This window comes from Tamandua tetradactyla, chromosome 4 (assembly GCF_023851605.1).
Source record: "Tamandua tetradactyla isolate mTamTet1 chromosome 4, mTamTet1.pri, whole genome shotgun sequence".
Lineage (NCBI taxonomy): Eukaryota > Metazoa > Chordata > Mammalia > Pilosa > Myrmecophagidae > Tamandua > Tamandua tetradactyla.
The window spans coordinates 184,414,246-184,439,050 of record NC_135330.1 but is presented as its reverse complement, the minus strand read 5'-3'; the positions used below and the strand labels follow the sequence as shown (position 1 = coordinate 184,439,050).

At 40.5% G+C, this 24,805-nt stretch overlaps 1 protein-coding gene and 1 pseudogene across 7 annotated transcripts in view; both read right to left on the bottom strand.

The window, feature by feature from the left end:
* TFDP1 (transcription factor Dp-1) overlaps window positions 1-24,805 on the bottom strand; it is a 121,814-nt gene that overhangs the window by 11,568 nt on the left and 85,441 nt on the right. For all 7 annotated transcript variants that reach the window (XM_077158759.1, XM_077158761.1, XM_077158763.1 and 4 more), the window contains 5 exons: window positions 12,249-12,355; window positions 4,200-4,321; window positions 2,742-2,907; window positions 1,211-1,354; window positions 469-537 (listed from right to left, as the gene is read on the bottom strand). In XM_077158759.1, coding sequence (XP_077014874.1) covers window positions 469-537; window positions 1,211-1,354; window positions 2,742-2,907; window positions 4,200-4,321; window positions 12,249-12,355 — 608 coding nt within the window. The remainder of the gene's footprint in view (window positions 1-468; window positions 538-1,210; window positions 1,355-2,741; window positions 2,908-4,199; window positions 4,322-12,248; window positions 12,356-24,805) is intronic.
* On the bottom strand, window positions 19,103-19,231 carry LOC143681957 (small nucleolar RNA SNORA2/SNORA34 family; annotated as a pseudogene).

The window sequence follows — 24,805 nt, the reverse complement described above, 5'->3', positions numbered from 1 at the left end:
TTGTTCCTACTAAGTCTCATGTATTCTGCTCACTGTTTGCCTCACTCACTAGCACAGCAGCTCCGAAAGACAACACCCAGGTCTACCACGGCCACGACTCAGTCCAGCTCCTGGCACGCAGCATGTACTTAATGCACATCTGACCATACATTTTAAGAATGTTCACCTTTCCCGTTAAGCAATCCCTGGTGCCAATGAGGCACTGTTCCAAGTGCAAGGACACACACACATATTCTCTTCTCTATCAATCTGGGAGCACGGCCTATGTCTTGTGAGCCTGTGTCCCTGACAACACCTGCGCAGGAACTCAATAAATACTTATGAAATTCGCATTCAAAATCTCAAAGTGGAGATTTTATTTACCATGCAGGAGTATGATCTCCAACCACAAGATATTGCTGCTGAAGGAACTCCGTCAGTAGAAGAATGGACAATTAACATGCTGCCAAAGGTAATGTATTTTGTTACCTGTAGAATAAGTTCTTGAAGTTGAGACTGTTTCTGTTTTATTCTTTCAAGTCTTCTCTGTCTTTCTACCTTCAAAACAAACCACCAATACAAGAAATCATCACAAGTTGTTTATGGAGCATATTTTTAAACCCACATCCACACAACATCCCTTAAGGAGGTTCTTGCCAAAAGTGTTTAGCCTGAATCCAACAGGAAGGGAAGCAAATGGGTCTAGGATGTAGGAGATGCTACAGGATCCAGGTGAGTTACTTTTTGATTTCAAAGCTACATATTCTTCTCCTTCTCTTCTCATTCTTTGGATATGGCCACAATAAATCAATACTTTTTTTTAATTTCCCAAACTAGAATTCCAAATTTACCTACACTAGAGTTTAACAAACTGGTTTGAGGGGCAACACAACTCTTTAACTCCACCAGCAGCTGAGTGTTTGTAGAGCTCAGTGAGGCTGTAAAGCATACTCCCATCAATGTTAAATGGAAGAGTAAAGAAAGGGGCAGGAATGTTTCCTATTTCTGCTTAGTATCAGAGACTGAAAAATACAGGGTAGCAACTGCACCTGAGGAATAGGAACACACCTGCTCATCTGGCCCTGACAAGGCACGGACAGCACAAGGTCATGCAGCAAAAAAACCTTAAAAACTTCATGAGTGGAAAAGACACAAAGGCTCTGCTTTAAGCAGAAGTTTGGGGACATATTTACAGGACATTTTTTAAAAAACGGCGTGGTTACGTGTGTACCTCTAAATTCTGACATTCCTGAGCCGAGTTAGTAGGCAGACCAATCCATTTGATTTCCTTCTTTTCCTTGGAGATAATATTCATGGCCATTAAGACATTTAAGGCATCGTAGACTCGTCGTCTTATATTCTTCTGGTCATAAGCCTGGTGAAAACAGAACATTAATTTTGCAAAAAGATTCAAAACCACTTGTAAATGAACAACTTAAATTTCAGGCTAGGTGAACATACTTAAGAGGGTAGCTCATTCATTCATTTCATATGGTATAAATCTATCATAGCAGCTCCTACATTCTCTCTGAACAAATGCCCCAAACCTGGGGTGGGGGAGGTGGGGGCTGTAGGGAACAGTCCCACAGTGGCCTGAGGTGGGGTGTTGAGGCCTGGGGCCCTGTGGATATCAGAACGTAAGAAGGGCTAAGATGGGAGGTACCTGGGCTGGAGTCAGAAAAGGTGGTGGCAGCAGGGGACTGATTCCATTCCAGATATTCATCAAAAAGTAAACATATTTAGGGTAATGGAAGTCAACTTTTTGTCTCAGAAAGGGAACTATAAACATGGAAAGGGAGAAAACTAAAATGAGCCCTGAGATGGAGGCCTGGAATTTCAGGTACTAGTGTGAACAAACTTTCAATGTGCTTGAAGGAACTCCCACTAGGCAAATCTGGGCCAATTCTGAGCATCAAAACAAACAAGGAGGGTAACAGATTAGAATAGGAAACTATGAATCCACAGTGATATAAATAAGCAAAAGAACAAATAAGTTGAAAGTCTGATGAGAAACAGAATTATTTACAGTCTTAAAGTACTTCCTTACATATTCCTATTAACTGCAATGGAATAAAGGAGAAACCTCTCTGTGGAGAAGGCTGGCAGACACCACCTTAATCAAATGACCAAAGTTCACATCTCCAGTCATAAGACCAATCACAACTGGGCATCCCTGATCCAATAGGATGCCCCAAGAAGGCAGAGTCAACTCTTCTGTGGCCATTCCTGCCAGAGCAGTGTAACCTGAATCTAAGCCTGGGGAAATATCGGACCCAAACTTAGGGACGATTCTATAAAACCAAACAAAAAGATCAGATCCTGTGGTCTTCAAAAAAGGCAAGGTCACATAAGCTAAGGAAAGACTGAAGAAATATTCCAAATTGCAGTAGACCAAAGCAATGTGACACTCAAATGAAACATGTGGCTATAAACTGGTTCCTTCTGTTACAGAGAACACGTAGTGGGGCAGCTGTGAAACTTTAATGGGATCTGCAAATCAGATTGTAGTAATGTGTCGATACTGATATCCAGGTTTTAATGGTTACGTTGTGGTTGCATAGGAGAATGTCCTTGTTTGGAGGAAATGCACATTCAGGGATGATGGAGAAATATGTCAGCAACAAATGATTCAAGTAAAAAAATGTTTGTACTGTCGTTGGACATTTTCTCTAACTCTGTAATTGCTCTGACTCAAAAAAGGCTAAGGTAACAAACATGTAGCTCTGCTATTCCCAGCCATGAGAGGCCCAGCATATACTTACTGATTCATTTGGTAAAATGTGGTTATCAGCAGCACTGAACTCTGCGACCAACTCATCTGCCACTTCATTGTATGAAGTGGTTCCTTTCCTCTGAACCTTCTCACAAACCTTCATTGAAAAATGCCGCAGACCCTTGCCATTCTTCTCTCCTTTTCTGTTGCGTTTCCTTCAAAAATACAAAGGAAAAGAAATAAATGGCCATTGTGAGCATGCTTAAGAGCCAACCTTGCAATAAGATACACTATTACCTAAAAGACGTAGTAAGTTACACAAAAGGGACCCAAGTCCAACTGGTCCAACAGATCTCATGTGATCAGGCCAAGATTTCCTCATTATTCCAAGTCATTGGAAAATTAGCTATTTGACAGGAGATAGTGCATCATTAGTGTGGGTGGTCCAACGGTTTGGTTTCGTTCTTTAAAGGTCAGAAAATAAATATTTAAGGGGTCAGATCTTATTACCACATCTTTGAATGTCAGGAAAAATGTGTCAGACATCTAAAAGGGTGGGAGTCAGTTATAGATTTGATACATAAGAGTACACTAAACATTACTCTTTTCTTTTTAAAGATGTGACCTGACAAGGAATATGAGAACTTTTAGTGTAAATTTGGGAATATTTAGTGTAAACTTTACCAGGCTATGACATACGGCAAATGCTTAGGCTGTGATGGACCCCATGATAACAGATGCCAGACTGCTAAACAAGATGAGTGTTTCAGATCGCTCGTGGGGAGGAGATACAAATTTCCAAACTTTCTAAGTCACCATATCCAGGAAAAGGAACACTGGAAATTTCTAATTAGTTAAACTTTCTAAATGGGACTGTTTGCTTTATAACCAATAGAGATGGGTTTTTATTGTTTTGTTTGTTTTTAAGGAAAGGCGGCTGAACTTTGAGCAAAATAAATCTTCACATCAGATTCTGCTTTATAATGGAAGAAATCATCAATCCTGGTGGGACTGTCAGAGGTTTTAGGTAATGGGGCCATTAAAAATTAGATTTACGGTTATGGGGGTGCATCACTACGAGATGTCTTGCATTTATACTGCAGTTCCTAAACTGTTATTTTCCCAGTGCAGACAACGAAAAGTTTCAAAGTTACCACTGAGGTGATGAAGCCAGTTTCTTCTTCTTCCTCTGCCAAGAGCTAATAAAACCTTAAAGTGTAATGATTGCACCAAAACACTGCTGCAGGAGGACTGCTTTCCCAGTGGTCTGACCTGCCATTTACTGAGGTGAAACTGTACTTTTCATGATAGCTGTCCTGGGTAGGCACTGAACGCTTTTTTAAAATAAAAATAGGCTGATTTCATCAATAGCGCTGAAAAAAATAAAGCTACGCAGGAGCCCTATTACATGATCACACAACATATCTGGCCACAATGGAGAACTTTCAAGATTAATATTCTAAGCATTTCTGTTAATTTCTAATAGTTTGAGAGGAATTTTGCTCACCCAGCAGACCAAGGTGAGGAGTCTGAAGCCTGGTTCTGTGATACAAAGTGTGTGTTAGGGGTGTGTGGACTTCCTACCAGGATAGTATTTGGCGCTGCAGGTCTCTGAGGTGTACCAATTACCTACAGTTAAAAAAGACAATTCAGAATACAATCAGAAATCTCCCATATTATGACGCTTCATTATCTACAGCCACTTCTGAATTTTATTAACCACAAAGAGTTAGAAAGAACAATGGTAATATAAGTACCCAACAACTGACGCTTTTGCAATATTGACTGATATAATCACAGCTATTCTAAATGTGTCTTTATTTTTCCCTTCACTGACCTGACATTTTCTCAAATTAAACAAAAGCCACAAGAAAGTTCAATCAGCTCAAGCAAGCCAAAAGCAAAAACAATGCACACTTCCAGTGGTGAATGAATAGCTGTTAAGCTGCAAATGAAACTCAATAAAGTTCAAGTTTAAGGATAGGGGTGCGGGGGAGGGAGAGACAGTAAATGTTGACAAATTATCCCAGATGCAGAATTCTGTATGAGGAACTTCAACAACATTTCTAATTCTCCTCTCGCCCTCTTTTACTTCCTCTATTAAAAGGAAGTATGGACAAAAGTGTATCCTTAAGTGGCACTAAAAACAGGTCAACCAAGCACGCACACACACAGGCAGCTCTCAAAACAAAAGCAAGTTTAGGATTACAGACACAGCCAGCGTTCACCAGGCAGGCAGGCAGGCAGGCAGTACAGCGAGCAACACACCAATCACCAACACCTGGACACAGTATTTCCTCTCAGTTGACACGGTCTTTGGGATCTCAGCACACAGCGTCAGCGGAAGGGGAGCAAAACCTTACATGGTTCAATTTACCACCGGTGGTGGCCCGGCGCTGTATGGACCCCAGAAAACCATGTTCTTACACTTAATCCATTCCTGTGGGTGGGAACCCATTGTAAGGAGGACCTTTTTTGGGATGAGGTTGCTTCAGTTCAGGTGTGGCCCACCTCAGTAGGAATGGATCTTAATCCTACTGTTGGAGTCCTTTGTAAATAGAATGGAATTCAAATGAGGGACTGAAAGCAAGAAGCTAAAGGTCAATGAAAGAGAAAGAGAAGGGAGAGGCCAGGAGAAGCCGCGATATGCACTGCCGGTGACAGAGGCCCAGGACCAAGGATCTCGGGAGCCACCCCTGAAGGACAGTGTCTTTGCAGAGGAAGCATCGCTTTGATTTGGTCTTTCTTTCAGCCTCAAAACTATGAGCCATTAAACTCCAATTTTTAACCCAACCCACTTCATGGTATTTGCAGGAACGGCCAAAGATACTACAAGGCCACCCGTGGGTTTTATACATCTGGCAACAACAGCAACGCTCAGTGATCAAACTAGCCAACTACTTAGCTGTCCCAACGGACTGACTTTTATCAGTCGGCCTCCACCTGCCAGACATCGTTCCTTTTGTAGGGTGCCGAAGTGTTCAATAATTATTTCTTCATTAAAGGAGTGACTATGTGGTTTGCCTTTTGCCATAAGGACTTACAATTTTAAATCTATTGATTAATATTTAAATATTAATATTTGGGAATAAATAAGACTATATAACCAATTAAAATGTCAACTTGTCAAAGACCTTACTGCATGATCTTTTTACCTTTATCAATGAACTGATTCAGTAGAATTATTTAGAAGCATATTTCTCACTAAATGTTAAGAAATCCAATTTACTACAAAGCAAAATGCCTCGGTGATTAAACTGCTTGTGTGGACATTAAGACATTTCAGTGAAATGTATTCAAGTTAGACTCCTGAATGTCAGGGGAAAAGCTTCCACCCAGGAGAGAAGAGAATATATCTTTTAAGAGCTTCTCTGTGGCTACTGTTCCTGGGTTATTTTAAGCCGGCTGCTTGCCTTTAATTCCCCTTCTTAGTGGGATAAACACGTTACCTGCCATGGCCCTGTGAACAGCTGACAGAGGGACTTTTTAAAATTACCTGTCTCTAAATCCAGATAATCTGGGCTTAACTGTCCACACACAAGCTACAACTCATCAAAGGAAAAACAGTTCAACTGAATTTTCATTTGCATTTCCATGCCAATCTAATATTTACATATTTAAATTTCCAATAATCAGAGTTTTTCAAACTTGGATCACCCTCATTAGTAAGCCATAAAATCAAATTAGTGAATTTTCTGAAAAATGATATAGAAAAGAGAACATATCTCGCACACGTAATGTTTTCTGAAATTGTTATTTCTGTTAAATATAAGTACACATGCAATTCAGTGTACTGTTTTACAATGTAAATTGTATTTTTTATTAAGGATAAGGGTCAAAACACTTTGAAAAACAAGGAAGATTTGTTGACTTAAAGCACTTACTTAGGCATATTTCTTTACTTCAAATTGATTGGTTATATTCTCTGGAAAGTAAATTTAAGATTTGAAAAGCTAACATCTCTTGAGCTTTTAGCACACCCAGGGCAAATGGGGAGAAGCTCGAATCAGTCAGGGCTTTTAAAATAGAATTCTTAAGTGTTCTTACATGCATCTTCTCCTCCCTTGGAAAAGAACTTACTTAAATTCAATGTCATGACCCCATGAGACACTCCATCCTGTCCCTAAGACAAGATGACCCTGTTTTTATTGTTCCTGAACCCCCAGACAGGAACATACCAATTAAATTATTCTACAAGAACAGAAAACCAGGGGGCCAAGTACCGAGCAAATGCTCAATAACTGCTTATTAAAATGAATGAACTTTTTTCCTGGATAACAGGAACTCAATTAAGCACCTGGAACACATCTGTGATGTGGCTAAGCCTGAGTTCTCCTTAGCTTCCTCAGCATCAGCCATCAGCTGGTCTGAGCTGACTGTACCTGTAGCATACATGGCCTTGGAGGCAAAAATTAAAGACAAAGAGACTCTCAACCACTGATGAAGTGTTATCTCAAAAAAAAAAAAAGCACAGCAACCTAGTCTCAGAACAAACATGCTGGCTACGCATTCACAATGCTCAGGGGATAAGTCACTATAAAAAGCTAAGTTCAGCAAAAACTGAGTTTACTCTCTTTACTTTTTATTTGAACTATATTACATGGAAATCTTCATAAAATGACAGCTTCCCCTGTAGGAAACTTCCTGGTGCACACCTCACCTCCCGGAAATCGGAGGTTTCGACACCCTGCTGCTTGCTGACACTCACGTCCTTGGGGACATTGGAAAGTGTGGGTTTTCTTCTCCTCCACTAAGTGCACCCAAGGTGGCATATTTTTTGAATACTTATATCTGCTTTTTCCTGTTTTCTGCCTTTCCCCTCAGGCAGTGGGCTATCACTTCTCCCGGCTCTACATGTGGCTTCCTGTACTGGCCATTATATATCCCTTACACCCCTGTAACTGGCTGTTCTTAATCAATCATGGACTTGACCATCAGAAAACTAGTAGTCACCAGGTTAAGAATTTGTTCGTTTAAAAAAAAGAATGTTCGTGTTGTGAGTAAAGTAAGAGCTTCTCAGTAGCAGCCTGAAGAGTTCTCTTTAGAATAAACACGAGCTACACTGCACAGAGGTTCTAACATCTATTTGGCTCAAGTCTTTTTTTTCCTCTTTCTTTCTGGATTTCGATACAGACTAGGCCGAATATTGATTAGGTGTCTGTACCATAGAAGGGTTTTTTCTATTGTGCACACACACACCCAACACTAGCAATAGTTTGCTATTCACCATTACTGCATTTTTACACAATTTAGCTACAAACATGATGATGCGCACTGTGCATCAGTAAAAACAGAGGAGCAACCAACTAAGGGAGTGTTGCGAGAACAGGGGACCCAAGAAGGTAAGAGCAGAGAAAGAAAACAGGGATGGGGAGATGAGCAGTGTAAGAAGAGAACAGCAAGAACTAAGAGCTTAAAGTCTTTGAGGAAGAAGGAAAGGGAACAAGATTTCAAAACATGCTATTTCAGCTGGGGAGTGGCCGGGGACATGTGGCCACACCAGGTCCTGTACAGACGCCTCAGTAGCATGGGGTTAGTACTTGCCCCCTAAATCCTAGCAGATGGCTGATCCCACACAGCGCTGGGTGGGTTCCATCTGCCTCCTGAAATCAAAGAGCCACCTGGGAGCACCTACTATTCCAAGTCGGCAGCCCAGGGGCCTGAGAAGAAAAGAGCCTATTACGTATGGAGTGTTTCAGGGATGCCCTGGTGACAGGTGCCTCCTCTTAGTGAATGACCGTTTCTCTAGGATGATGGTGGCTTTCGTCTCCACCCCTCACGTTTCCCACGGAGGTGCAAGAGAAACATCACCGCTTGGCCCCTCATGGAGGAAGGAAGGAAGAATAACTAGGCCCAGCACTGAGTTTACAGGGAGTTTCAGTTACATCGTTTCAACCATTCTGAAAATAGGCAGCGTTACTGTTTGAACTTGAGCTGAGCATGGAGAGAAGGTAAATAATGTGGCTTGAAGCCAGAGGGCTGGGAAGTGGTAGTAGAGACCACCTGGTCTTTACACTGACCACCTGGATCCAGCTCAGGCCTGCAGGTCCCACAACGCTACCCTGCCATTTAAAGACATGTGAAGACCTGCACGTCTGACCTCAGAGGCCTAGTAGAGACCAACCTGGCCAGCCTTACCTGGGACACCTGGCTTCCCCCCACATCCCAGCAAGCCAACCTCACTACCTCCAAGCTGAACACTGGGTTTTCAAATCTAGCCCCCTTCCTAAGGTTGGCCTGAGGAAAAGAGAACAACCATGGAGAAATAAGATGCAGGGCAAGGACACCTCTTTCGCACCTTAATTTTACATACTCTAAAAATTGGGATTAAAACATTCTCAGTAGACAAACTGTATGGTTACATTTATATAAAGAATCCAGAGACAAAGCTACAGTGTTTAGAGAGGGATGTTCAGGTGGTGAAACTATACAAAGAAAGGGTGCTTTTCACCATAAAAGTCAGCTTCTGAGGGGGAAGGAAGGGTCATAACTGGAAGAGGCATAGGGGACATTCTGGGGTACTCCCCATAGTCAATTTCCTAGCTGGGTGGTGGTTACACAGGTGTCTGCTTCAGTGCGTTGTACATGTTCAGTTTTATGCACTTTTCCACCTGTATTATCCTTTGCACTATGATAATTTAAAAATATCTCAGTGTTTCAGAAGTTGAGTCTTCTAAAGGATGGCAATCTCAGAATACGACCTCATTCCCAGCAATGAATGCAAACTCCCAGGACACGGGCTGTGACCACAGGGCGCCCAGCACACTGATGCGGCAAATACTGAAAGTCCATTGACCACGCCCGCTCCCCTGTCACATTCTCACTCATTCAAGGAATTAAACATCATCGCTATCAGAAACAACTGATTTAAGAAAAGAAAAAAAAAAAAAAAACAGTTTGAGATACCTGCAAGATTTAAGTTTTAATTCACAGAAATGGGATTTTACAAGGCGTAAAATAGTCATTACTGGTTCCACGCAAACCGACTTAACTCAAATAGTTAACTTAGCTTCCAGACGGGTAAATTTTAAATCCCATCACGTGAGATAATCTTCATGTCAATCTTTGTCCCAACTACTGATACTGGCAACAAAGACAGAACTACTGCTGTAATTAAGGAAGTTTATTCCCATGCTGAACTGCTCTTTTATAATACACTATCTATAAAACTCAAACTGGCATTCACTGAAAACTAGTTATATATCAAATATTTTACTAAGGTTTTTACATGCCAGCACTTCCAATAATTCACAGCAATCCTGAAAAGCAAAATTTTATCATTTTTACTCATGAGGGGAATGAATCAGTGGGAGCAATTACAATGAATTACCTAGCAAATACAGCTCATAATGGGAAAAGCTGGGATTTGAACACAGCTCGGTCTGATAGTAAAACCCCATTTCCTTCTCACTCAGCCATGCTACCTCTGGTACTACCTATAAACTCAAACTCACAAAAAGCCAAGTCAAAGTAAGAGGTCCTAATAAACACCAACCAGGCCGGGAAGAGGCCCATGGGCTGCATGCTAGCCAAGAGGTATTCTCAAATGTGCACGAGGAAAACGCCGCAGGAACAAGAAGCTCTTGTTTAAAACTCAAAAACCCTAAAATCCACTGATGGGACCTAGAAAACTTCCAGTGTATTTAAATAAAATGGAAACAGCAGTAAAGAATTAATAATAAAGACTACAACATGAAAATGACCAAAATATCAGTGGTATGCAGTAATTTGTTTCTAAAGAAAAAAAATTATTACCTACAAAGTATACTCCCTAAACTGAGAGTGAAGGAGAACCATATAAACCATAAAAGTGACCAATGATCCCTGACAGAGAAAGCACAAAGCTACCGCAGGGGATCCTGCCCCCAACTCTGTCTCCAAATAGAAGTTCTCTTGCCACCAACAGAGGATGGAAACCATATAATTCCCAAAGAGAGTGGGCCCCTGCGGAGGGAGTACAGCTCTGCAGGCCTGGGGCGGGCAGTGCAGCATCCTCTCCAGCATCTCCAGCAGCCGGGCAGGACGGGTGGCATAGCAGGGCTGGAGAGGGGACTTCTTCCCACTGAAGCCCAGGACTTGGCAGGAAGCACCAGAAGCATGCAACCCGGTGCAGGCTAGACAGCCTAGGAGCAGTCAGAGCAGGGCAGGATACAGGAAAGAACCCACACCCAACCACCTATGACTGAGGGGGAACTGAAAATCTTTAGTATCCTCTGTCTATGCTTATGCACGTTCATCTCTGATTAAATATTCCTGCCTGCCCGTCTATCAGGAGAACTGATTTTGATGCCTAGAGGCAATAAAGCCCCCTCCTCTGGCAGAATTCTGATTGGGATATGTCTCTGATGGGCAAAGAACTGGAACCCATCAGCCTGTGTGTGTGTGTGTGGAGCAGGGGGTGAAGGATATAAAAAAGGAAATAAAATCAGTAAAAGACAGTGTTAGTAACAGCAGAAACAGCAAACTACTAAGGGAAGGAAAGTGGTGGCCAACGCTGGGGTGTGCTGCAAGCTGAGCAACCACATCGTGGCCTTTTTTTGTATTATCAGACCCATGAGGGAGGCCACTGTCCTTCTCTGGTTCTGGTGGCAATCTTCCACTGCCTCCTGTAACCACCTGATGGGTTTCTTTTCTTTTGTAAAGTGCATGATCTGGGAATCAAACCCAGGTCTCCCGTTTGGAAGGCGAGCATCCTACCCGTGAACCACCCGTGCACCCTCCACCTGAAGGGTCTTAACCCTACAATATGGGAACTCTGCACCGTTAAACACTTTGTTCCCCTCTGAGCCTCTAGTGCAGTTTCACAACCCGGGCCTCGTGGGCACCTGCATCTGTTTCCCAGAAGGACATCTACCTTATCGAGGAGGCAAAGGCACAAGGCACACACCAGCACTCCACCGCTAACTCCATTCCTCCTTACTCCAAGGCGACTTTTAACATGTGACAAAATACTTGTTAGACTAAGAGTTTAGACTGTTAAGTGAGCAAAAGAGGAGAACATAATGGAATGCAAGGAGAGAAGAGTATGTGTGCTAGGGCCGGTGGCAAGAACATGGGAGAAGAACTAGGAGCCCTGGAGTCTACTTTGGGCTCAGGTGCTTTCTACCTGTGTGCCAACATATGGGCAGCTGTCCTGACATTTTTAACTTCTTTTAATTTTTCCTGATTTGACTCAGGTTCCTCTCAAATACCCACCTTACCAAATGCAATTATTAGAAGGATCCATCAAGGTAAGGTCCACATAAGTACTTTGAAAAACATAACCTCTATAAATACAGAAAGCATCATTACCACTATAAAATAATATTCCTTAGAAAGCACTGAAGAAAGTAAACAATCTAGCACTACCAACCATTCAAGGGGCAAAAAGTAGTGAACATCTTGATTAGAGGGGAAAATCTCAATCATTATAACCCTTGGGTCAAAATCTAAGCACTACAACGAACATCTTAAGTAACAAGAGCAAACAAATGAATCCTATTCCTGATTGACTCGTAAAGACCCCAGCCCAAATCACAGAATATCCACAGCCCATCCTTGTCAAAAGGCTCCTTACCACTTGCTGTGCAATGTTGACATTGGACTGTCCAAAGGTTTTTGGCAAGAGTTGCTTTCCAAGGGTATTTACTGTGGAAGGATGAACAGCTACTAATGACACCACACCTAAAACACAAAGAAACAAGAGTTAGTTAAGCAGTATATTTCTTTTCTGAGTTACGGCTAAACGTGACATTTTCAGGAAGATGGTGCCTCTGATCAATAATCCTTACTTCCTCTACTTTTAACATTGTAGATTTGAGTCAACTGTAAAGAGGTTTTTTTTAAAATTTAATTAATTTTTACTGAGTTTAATTCTCAAATAAGGGTGGTGGTGGTGTTAAATTAACACACCTCCCTTGCCCTCTGACTCACTGCCCTTTTCCCTAAGGCCTATTTCCCCTAAGTCTCTGTTCACTTTTGAGCACAGAGTTAGCAATCCAGGGGTCCAAGGTTTTGCTCTCTGCCCATCTCTCAGGAGCTCCTGGGAAAATCATTTAACTTCTTCCTGCCTCTTTGAGGCAGTCTAATTCATCTATAAAGTGTGCTGGCTGGACAAAGTGATTTTGAAATAACTTATTCAAGTCCCTGATTCTGGAACAGTTATAGAAAAACATTTTTTAAAATTAGAAACCTAAAAATCTACTTTTCTTTTAAGATGTATAATCATATTTCTCTTTCCAGGACAAAGAATGCCTTGTGAGGATACTGCCACTTGATTTAAAGATAAACTTAGAATACAAATAAAGCCGGTAGGAAAACTGATCTGTGGAGACATACTAATGATACATTCCTTCAGCAAATATACACTAAGAGCATTCTGTAACACTGGTACCCTTCCAGGCCCTGGGGATATAGCAGTGAATAAACATAACAAAAATATTTTATTTTATATAATAAGTAATGAAATGAAATAGAGAAAAGAAGATTGTAAAAACAAAAATAAATAGCCTGCCCTTATGGCACCATAGAGGGCAAGGAGCAGAAAATAAACAAAGTACATTTGTAAACTAGAGGGAGACAAGTGCCTTGGGAAAATGAGGCAGGGAAGAGGGGTGGGAAGAGGGCAGGGTGGGGTGGGGGGCGCGGGAGTAAAGTGCTGGAGGAGGAGAGGGGAGAGAAGTGGTGGAGCAGGGAGGGGAGGAAGCCTGGCGCCTGGAGAGAAGCTGAGTGTCAGCAGGTGAGAGAGGCATGTCCTAGACAGCGGAGAGGCCTCAAGAGGAGCTGGCAGCAGGCTCTTTTCACATTATACCTAAAAAGACTTTAATACCCTCACGTGACGAACAGTATCAATATTTGGGTCATTACGACGTTAGGAAGGAAAAACCATTTCTACGTAAATATTTCCTTGAAAAAATGCAATCTACCCTTTTTAATTTCTCACCAACCCTTGCCTCTTCCACAAACACCTCTTCTTTTTCCAGGCAACCATTCTAGAAAACGAACATTCTGACAACTGTTTGTCATGACACAGATCTGTCTTTGTGAAATATATTTCAGCGCAGACGAGATGCCATGCCTTGACAGAGACGACGGCCTCACCATGGCTGCCACTGCCACATCTACCACCCCACTCCAAGTGCCCTCTCCTTGTCATGCCTCTGGGCCCCGCTGTCATTTACGTTTCATATATGTAAGTACTGACAACCAGTGTCCTATGAACCAGACAACGACAAAACACTGGGGAATCTTGGCTTCTGTGACTCTCAGCTGGTTTACTTGTGTGTGTATGTGAGAGAGAGAGAGAGAGACAGTGTGAGTGAATGTGTGTGTGTGTATGTAGCCAGGCCAGATGTCTTCACATAAAGGTGAATACCAAGACCACATTTTCTCAGTGTATCCAGATTTTGCATCATTTCAGATGCCCAGGCTAACCAAATGATAGTCTCTGAATAACCAGACTTTCAAACACATAATATACAATGTAGACTGGTCTGAAGTTTCCAATTTGAACATTTTACAATCCATTCATTTTAAATAAACAACAGACTTCTTTAAAACTCATTAAAAAAAGGATTTTGTCCCTATATAACAACACTAAATAATTTGTCTTAATAACCAAATTGACCAAGACAGATAATTTTGAAGTTACTGGGAAAATATTCATTCTCCAATTCAGCTAGCTAAGTATTAATATTTTTGCCAAACATTATCAACAGATATTTAAGTTATTTACTTTAATCTGTTTTAGATTTTTCCCTCCAAAACTAGAGATATTATCTTTAAAAAAAAAGCACATATTTACTTTTTAATTGTTTTAGATATGTGAAAGTCTCTTTTTCTTCAGTATGTACAGCTCAAAATTTTAATGTGTATGAAAAGTACACACTCAAAGAAAGAAGAGTGCAGGCATTCTCCAAAGGAGGAAAAGCCGCAAAAGGCATTTTTAAAAACAAAAATAAAGTTTTTCTGTTTTGCAGTGAGAAATTTAAAATACGTCATTAGGCAATTAAATATCACTTCTCAGATTCACATGCAGATGAGTAAAGAATAAATCTTCTGATTGATAGAAAAGATCCTATTTTGTTTTTTCAATTTCCAAATAATTCCTTAATTTTCACTGAATGTCTGGAGAAAGAAATTAGACGTTCTGAGAGTTCAGAAGTTTATAGAGCCATCACAGTTAACACTTCCCTACAGCAGTTCAGGTAGTTCTTATTACGAACATTATATTTAAACATTCAATTTGTGAGAAAGAAACCTAGAAGTCAGAACCTGTTCATCAGCAGGAACAAGGTAGTATCTTGTCGTGGGAAGACGTGCAGTCCATCCACAAACGCCTACCCAGAACAGCATAGCACATCAGCCAGAAGCACGGGTAAGCGTGCTTCTATAAAACCAAGTATTTGGACTTGGGGTTCCTGCTTTCTGCCTCAGCAGTGAGAATAAGGGCCCCTCTGGCAGGGGACTTGGGGTGAGGCCGCCACGGCAAAGTATGAAACAGAAGCGAATGCCCAGACGTGGGGGGAGCGGCCGAGGAGCCAGGCTAACCATCTCACCCCTTTCTTTCCATCTGCCTTGCCCAGAAATTAGCCAGCTGGCCTGCCTAGCACCATCTGTTGTTTCAACCAGGGTCTCTCGCCTCCTGGTCAATGGGGCCCTTTCACTGCCCTTGATGCCAGCACAATAAGACCCATGGTAGATTTCTAAGGGTTTTTCCAGACAGGGAAGACGGGGAAACAAGCAAAAGGGTGAAAAGTTCCCTTCCTGAACTTGGGGGAGAATGAATAAACCTATGTGGAAATTCCAAGACTTCCCTAAGTTTCCCAGCCTGTCCCCACCAGCCCCATACAGAGCCCCAAGCCCATATCAGATGGCAGGTCAGGGGGTTCTGAGCCACTAAGTGACAGGCACTGGGCTGGCCTCTGGGAAACAAAGAGCTTGCTAGTAAAAAGCAGTGCTGCAAGCCCACACAACAAACCCTAGGGGCCTCTGAAAGCTGACTGTCAAAATCCAGTCTAGCATTTCAAGTCCTCATTACTTTTTTTTTTTTTAAAGCTTTTTAAAATTGTGTAATATAACATATATACAAAGCAAAGAAAGAAAAAAGCAATTGTTTTCAAAGTACTTTTCAATATGTAGTTACAGGACAGATCCCAGAGTCTGTCATGGGCTACCACACCATCATCTCAGATTTTTCCTTCTAGCTGCTCCAGAACATAGGAAGTTAGAAGGAATATATTTTTTTATTATCACAATCAACATTTTTTTCTTTTTTGTGAAAAATAACACATGCAGAGGAAGAACAAAGGAATGTCATTATTGCAGGGTGCTGAAAATAAATGGTAATTAATATTTTAAAATTTCACCTTATGTGTGAGACTAAAGCGAAAAATGTTTATTTGTTACAAAATTTATATTTTGACTAGAGCATTTCCTAGTATAACTTATGTAGATAGTTTGACTGAACGTCATAAGTACTTGGAATCTCAGGTAGGACATGAGATTTTGTTGGTTTGTCCAGAGTGATGCCCCGATGAATCCCAGAGTGATTCTATCAGTGAGTGGAAAAGTATTTGCAAAGCCCCCTTCGGGGAATGGTGAGTACAGGGAGAAATTCAACTTTCCCAAGTTGAATTCTTGATATTCTCACAAGCAGTGTGGACAACCAAAGCTATAGGCTGAGCCCCCAGTCTTGGGGTTTGTGCATATGAAACTTAACCCCACAAAGGTTAGGTCAAGTCTACTTAAAATTTAGGCCTAAGAGTCACCCCCAAGAGAGCCTCTTTTGTTGCTCAGATGTGGCCTCTCTCTCCAGCCAACAAGACAAGCAGTCTCACCACCCTCCCCCCTCTCTGCGTGGGACATGACTCCCAGGGGTGTGGACCTTCCTGGCAACGTGGGACAGAGATCCTGGAATGAGCTGAGACTCAGCATCAAGGGACTGAGAAAAACCCTAGAATGAGCTGAGAATTAACATCAAGGGATTGAGAGAACCTTCTCCACCAAAGGGGGAAGAGTGAAATGAGACTAAGTGTCAATGGCTGAGAGATTCCAGAGTCGTTATTCTTACGTGTTAAGTAGATATCACTTTGTTGTTCAAGATGTAGTGGAGAGGCTGGAGGGAACTGCCTGAAAATGTAGAGCTGTGTTCCAGTAGCCATGTTTCTTCATGATGATTGAACAATGATATAGCTTTCACAATGAGACTGTGAATGTGAAAACCTTGTGTCTGATGCTCCTTTTAGCTACTATATCAACAGAAGAGTAGAACATATGGAATAAAAATAAATAATGGGGGAACAAATGTTAAAATAAATTGTTTGAAATGCTAGTGGTAAACGAAAGTGAGGGGTAAGGGGTATGGTATGTATAATCTTTTTTTTTCTGTTATCGTTTTATTTTTTCTATTATCTTTTTATTTCTTTTTCTAAATAGATGCAAATGTTCTAAGAAATGATGAATATGCAACTATGTGATGATATTAAGTATTACTGATTGTATATGTAGAATGGAATGATGTCTTAATGTTTTGTTTGTTGTTAATTTTTTTAATTAATAAAAAAATAACATGCAAAAAACCTATATATTTCAAAGAACAGCATAACAATTAGTTGTAGAACAGATTTCAGAGTTTGGCATGGGTTACAATTCAACAATCTTAAGTTTTTTACTTCTAGCTGCTCTAAGATACTGGAGACTAAAAGAAAATATCAATTAACGATTCAGCAATGATTTCATTTATTAAACCCTACTTTTCTGTATAACTTCATCATCACCTTTGATCTTTCTAGCCCACTCTTCAGGGGTATTTGGGCTATGCCCATTCCAAATTTTTCATGTTGGAAGGGGATGTCAATAGTATGGGGTAGGGAGATAGAACTAGCTGCTGTTCTGGAGAGGCTGAGCCCTCTAGGTTTCAGGATTTATCTGGTTCAGGGACCCATCTGGATGTTGTAGGTTTCTGGAAAGTTACCCTAGTGCATGGAATCTTTGTTGAATCTTATATATTGGCCCAGGTGTTCTTTAGGATTAGCTGGAATGGTTTTGACTGGGGTTTGACCAGTTATGATAAGTAGCAACATCTAACTGAAGCTTGTGTAAGAGTGGCCTCCAGAGTAGCCTCTGGACTCTATCTGAACTCTCTCAGCAACTGATACTTTATTAGTTACATTTCTTTTCCCCCTTTTGATCAGGATGGAATTGTTGATCCCATGGTGCCAGAGCTGGACTTATTCCCAGGAGTCATTTCTCATGCTTCCAGGGAGACTTTCAGCCCTGGATATCATGTTCCACATTGAGGGGAAGGCAATGATTTCCCTTACAGAGTTGAGCCTAGAGAGAGTGAGGCCACATCCGAGCAACAAAAGAGGTCCGTAACTCTTAAGCATACCTATAAGTAGCCTAAGCTTCTCTGCTACCTACATAAGCATCACAAAAGTAAGCCTCAAGTTCAAGATGTAGCGGAGAGACTGGAGGGAACTGCCTGAAAATGTAGAGCTGTGTTCCAGTAGCCATGTTTCTTGATGATGATTGAACAATGATATAGCTTTCACAATGAGACTCTGTGAATGTGGAAAACCTTATGTCTGATGCTCCTTTTAGCTACTATTATCAACAGAAGAGTAGAACATATGGAATAAAAATAAATAATAGGGGGAACAAATGTTAAAATAAATTCAGTTTGAAATGCTAGTGGTAAATCAAAGCGAGGGGTAAGGGGTATGGTATGTATAATCTTTTTTTTCTCTATTATCATTTTATTTCTTTTTCTGTTGTCTTTTTATTTCTTTTTCTAAATCAATGCAAATGTACTAAGAAATGATGAATATGCAACTATGTGATGATATTAAGAAATACTAATTGTATATGTAGAATGGAATGATATCTTAATGTTTTGTTTGTTAATTTTTTTTTAATTAATAAAAAAAGTTTAAAAAAAAAAAGTAAGCCTCAAGATCAAGGGCTTGTCCTATTGTTTTGCGTGTCTCTAATGTTTGACACAGTATCAGGGGATTCCCTGTTGGTAAAGTTTAATACTTCCATATTTTTTCTCCCATCCTTCAAGAGAGTTTGCCAATACTTTTTACTTTTGTTTTTTTTTTTTATGATAAATACACAGCTATATGTTGATACTGTGAACCACTGATTGTACACATTGGATGATACCATGGTATATGAATATGTATCAATAAAACAAAAATAAAAATAGCCACAGCCTGACCATACAAGAAGGTACAAAACTAAAAGGAAGGTCACAGTCCAGAACCATTCTGTTTTGGATGGTAAGTCTTTCCACAGTGGATATTGGTAATAGTTAAGTTTAACTGCATTATAATTCTGATGGACAAGTCAAGGATCCCTATATTTTGGATTCCCACCTTTTATAAATGCTACAAATAAATATTAGATCACATTTGTCAGCAATGACTCAGATGTTTCTTTCTAATGAATTGACCATAACATTTCCAAAGTTCTGCAATGGCCAAAAGACCATAGGAAGACATTTCTTTAGGCTCCTGCTTGAAACCAACAGCTCCATCACACTGCTAGCCTTGCCATCAAATTGCTAGCCTTGCCAGTACTTTTTCATTATCTGCTTACTATATTATATTCTAGGATGTATCCCGGCATTACATTAAACTATACAGGATTAAGGGCCCTCATTCTTATTCTGGGCTCCCTGTATTTCAATTGTTCAAATGAGCTATTCAGACAGGCTGAATTACATTATGTACTACAGAAAATTTAGGTTCTGGACAAAATAAACCTTTCTTCCTTTGGTCTCAAAGAGTTGGTGCAGTTCGAAAATACGGACAATGTTTTCCTTACCCCTGAACTCTGAATTACCTTAATCCCGACCTGATCAGGTTTGTTCTTATCTCTAAATAACAGGTTATAGATATATTAAGACTGCCTCTCAAAATCCAGAAATAATAATTACTACTCCAGACTAAATGTATCTACTATTAAAGCCTGCAATCTAGGCCCCTGTTTTCCTATAAGTATTTTCTAAAGGAGATCACGCAATAATTGCTCTTTCCTTTCTGGCTTATTTTGCCTCATCAAATGTCCCACAGGTTCATTCACATCATTTCATGCCTTCAAGTCCTCATTTCTTGTACTGTGTCTACCCAAGGTCCCAGATTCCAGTCTTATAAAGAGTGTATAAGACAGAGCTGGTAGAGGGAACATCAGGATGCATTCATTTCTGACTGAAGGGAAAAAGAGAGAAATCCCAAATGAAGGCAGTGGGATGAAAAGACACCATGTGCCGTCCAGGTCATCACCCTGTGGTGGTGGCATTTTAGGCACCAAGCAGAGTGGAGGTCACATACGCACGGCACATGCACAGTCACAGTAACTCCTCTGCCTTTCAAGCAAGCCTGTGGCACAGGATTCACCCCAGGGCCAGGTCACAGGATCCACCCCAGGGCCAGGTCGCAGGATCCACCCCAGGGCCAGGTCACAGGATCCACCCCAGGGCCAGGTCACAGGATCCACCCTAGGGCCAGGTCACAGGATCCACCCCAGGGCCAGGTCACAGGATCTATCCCAGACTGAGGTCACAGGACGCACCCCAGGGCCAGGCAGAGGATCTACTACAAGATCTTTAACCTGGTAGATGTGGGCCCTGAACTCGGGAAATATGGGCTGTGAAGAGAATGGAATCCCTGAGGCTTGAGGAGTTGTTGGCTTTCAAGGTTACTGGTGGTGGGTCTTTTGTTTTTTATTTGATATGAAACTTTTAAATACTGAGACTCTTAAATATAAAGAATTTTATTACAAACAACCTAATTCCAGTATACCTAGAACTAATGACCATTAGCATCTGGTCACCTTTGCTTTAAGTTTCTTAAAGAAAGAGATACTAAGGCAAGAGAGAAAAATCACAGGTCCCCAAGTCCCTCAATCTCCATCCCCTGCCCTCTCACTCTGCTTTGCCGGCAACTATTACATGCTCAATGTCATTTTTTCAGCATCTTTCCCAGCATGCATAGGAGCCATGAACACTATAAATATTATTTCTACATGACTTAGCACATGCTAAGTATTGTACATGTTCTGCAACTTTATTTACACTGTTTTTGAAGTTTATCCATAAAGAGATATAGATGATTTCCTTCAATGATATTCTATTACTACATAATAATATAAAGATTATACTAATAAAAACACTATATGAAAATGCTTTCATTCCTTACTAATAAAATGTTACAATGAACCTTGGACATACCTCCAAAGGCATGACATTATGTGTTTCTCTAGGGTATACACTGTCCAGTGGAACCACTAGTCACAGGTCCATTTGTTATGGCATTTCATATTGCCAGCGTGCTCACTGCAATCCATGCTCCCACCAAGCAATGCGAGCGTTCTCCCTTGCACCAGATTTTTTGCCAACTGCTGACTCAGTAAGACATGTCATGTTTTGCTAATCTCATGGTTGGAAGTGGTATTTCATTTTTGGTTTAATCTGGCAATATAAATTAGAATGCTTCACACATTTTCTTGATAAAAAGATTGCCACAAACAATCTTTTTATTGGGGATGAAGGAGAGCTTCTACATTATGGAATGGTCCGGGAAAACTGCTCACTAGAAATAACATTGCTTAAACAGTGAAATGCATCACAAAGCCTTCTTTAAAAAACTATATAACACATTTTTTCCCCAAATATAATCTTTATGAATGGGGGATTCCTTTCTTGGCAAGAAAATGAATTAAAGAATATATATGATATGAATTGCTGTAATCCATTAACTAAAAGAGCATTCTAAAATATTACCTAAACATGTTTTTACAGTTATTAATCACAGTCCATTAATACACTGACTTTAAGATATCTGAAATTATGAGAGCATGCAGTTTAGTATCTTCTCAAAATAATTTTAACCAAACATTTACACCTTTGTTTTTATCCTGCTAATATGGCCCAAATATTATAATATAGCCACTTTTTTGTATTTGTGTTGTATATGTAAGTGGAAACATCAATGATGATTCCTAAACTTAAGGTTATGGTTCTGCATCAGAAAGGAGATGCTGCCTCGGCAAGTAAAGTTACGCGGTATTCAAACAGTTTAAAAATAATCTCCTTCTTGGCAAACAATGCTTATTTCTTAAGTAATAAGGAGGTAATGTTTCCCTAAACTATTAAAGAGAACTCACAAATTCAAACACTTGGACAACCACACTAATTTCAAGTCAGCTATGTCAAACCCCATTCATGAACTGAGGCAAAATTAGAACCAAGTCCATATAAACTGAGAACACTGTATTTTGCAGACAATTCTTACTTGTATCACATATAACAGATGCCCTCTAATAATACCAAGAATTCATCAACTCCACCTTTATTTGTCATAAACTAGAGACTCACTCTGCACGGATACGGATTTTCTCAGGCAATGATTTAAGACTACCGTAACTGTGCCACCTACTGGTATTGCATTTTCCTGAAATGTTCAAGGGTATGCCCAAACTCTTAGAATCCACATATGGTAATTTAAATTCAGTGCACATTCCAGATTACTGTTTCTACATAATTTCCCAGGTATACTAAGCAGAACTCTGTGAAGCAGTCCTTTAATTCCTAGGAGCAGCATTTAATTAAAAACAGCCACTATCTCATTCCTAGAAATTAGGTTTATAGGTGTGGAAATGTCATTACTATGCTAAAAATGGGCATTGTGTTTCTAAAAGTACTTTAGGTTAAAAGGGAAGAGGTAAGAATAGAAAAAAAGTAGGGATCTAGTGAAAGTTTGATAGAAGTTTAGCCTGTTAAAAGGGCAAACCAATAATTACGTTCCTTTTTCCTAGAACAGGGCTTTTCCCACTTCTGACTGTTGTAAGAAAGGAACCTCTGAAAATAAATTATTAAATTAATTGAATTTTTAAAAAAAAAAGAAAAGAAAGGGCGGGCCATGGTGGCTCAACAGGCAGAGCTCTTGCCTGCCATGCCAGAAACTCGGGTTCGATTCCTGGTGCTTGTCCATGAAAAAAAAAAAGCACCTTTGAATTCACTTACCATTTATAAATTCCCCCCTAGTATCATTCTTCTTCTGTTGGAAGGACTTTTTAAAACAACACACAAAGGAATGGAGACTTCTATAAATTGCATATATATATATATATATATATATATATATATGGGATAAATCTGTTTAAAGCAAAAGCAATGCCAATGTAGTGTGGAGTTCATAAAATATGGATTAGCATGGAAACAGTAATACAAAGGGAGTGAAGGAATAAAGAACGCCTTCCTAAACTTCTTACAAAATGCATGAAGCGATGTAACATTTGAAGGTAAACTAGTAATTAAGTATATTGTAAATTGTAGAGCCACCACTAAAATAATAAAACAAAGAGGTCAGCTAATAAAGTAACAAGGAACAGATGGACCAAGCAGGAAGCGAACAGCAAAATGGTAGACATAACTTCAACCATGTAGATAATTAAATGTAAATGGTATACATACCCCAGAAACAGATTATCATATCTGGGTTAAAAAAAAGCAAGACCCAGTAAGTCTACAAGAAACCTACTTCACTGAAGCTATCTATGAAAGTCAGTACAGCCCAATACAGGAACTGTTTAAAAGGTGAAAAGGAGACCAGACTTCAACTAGAGATATGGAGAACAATGATCTGGAAAGGACTAAGGTAGATCAGAGGGTAAAGGATGATAGGTTCATATTTTAAAACTTCAACTTCCATGTGAGACCAAAGTGAGAGATGTTTATTTGGTGCAAAATTTATATTTTGGGAAGTGCATTATCTAATTTAACTTGTATGGTCAGCTTAGTTGAACAGCCCAAGTACATGGAATCTTTTTTTTTTAAATTTACTTATTTATTAATTTAAAAAAATTAAGAACAAAAACATTAACATATCATTCCATTCTACATATATAATCAGTAATTCTCAATATCATCACATAGTTGCATATTCATCATTTCTTAGAACATCTGCATCAATTCAGAAAAAGAAAAAGACAACGGAAAAAGAAATAAAATGATAACAGAGGAAAAAAAAAGATTATACATACCATACCCCTTACCACTCGCTTTCATTTATCACTAGCATTTCAAACTAAATTTATTTTAACATTTGTTCCCCCTATTAGTTATTTTTATTCCATATGTTCTACTCGTCTGTTGACATGGTAGATAAAAGGAGCATCAGACACAGATTTTCACAATCACACAGTCACATTGTGAGAGCTCTATCATTATTCAATCATCATCAAGAAACAAGGCTACTAGAACACAGCTCTACATTTTCAGGCAGTTCCCTCCAGCCTCTCCACTACATCTTGAATAACAAGGTGATATCTACTTAATGCATAAGAATAACCTCCAGGATAACCTCCTGACTCTGTTTGGAATCTCTCAGCCATTGACACTTTGTCTCATTTCATTCTTCTTCCTTTTGGTTGAGAAGGTTTTTTCAATCCCTTGATGCTGAGTCTCAGCTCATTCTAGGGTTTTTCTCAATCCCTTGATGCTGAGTCTCAGCTTATTCCAGGATTTCTGTCCCACGTTGCCAGGAAGGTCCACACCCCTGGGAGTCATGTCCCACGTAGACAGGGGGAGGGTGATGAGATTGCTTGTTGTGTTGGCTCTTTGCCCTGTCTTTCTCATCTTCATCCATTAGATTTTCGATGCAGTTTTTCCTCCTAGCTGGCCGGGGCGGCCCCCGCAGGGCCGGGCGCGTAGTGGGCCGGGGAGACGCACCTCCCGCCGCGGCCGCCGCCACTGGGAGCCGAGGCGGCGAGCGGGTGCGGCGAGCTCCTCCCGGGCGGCGGCGGGAGGCGCTGCTCTCGAGGCCGCCGCCGCGGGTCTGAAAGCTACTCGGCCGCCGTTCCGGGGCCGCCGGCGTGCGGGTCCCTCGGCTCTTGCGGGAGGCCGGTGCTAGCGTGGCAAACTCTTTGCGCACGCAGCAGTACATGGAATCTTGAATAGGGCACAATATTTTGTTGGTCTGTCCAGGTTAGTGTGATGCCCCGACATATCCCAGAAAAATCTGAGCAGTGAATAAAGAAGTACTTGCAAAGTTCCCTTGGGGAACTGGGGAGAAAGGAGGAAATATTCACCCTCCCCATTTGGAGAATTTCTGATATTCTTGCAAGCAG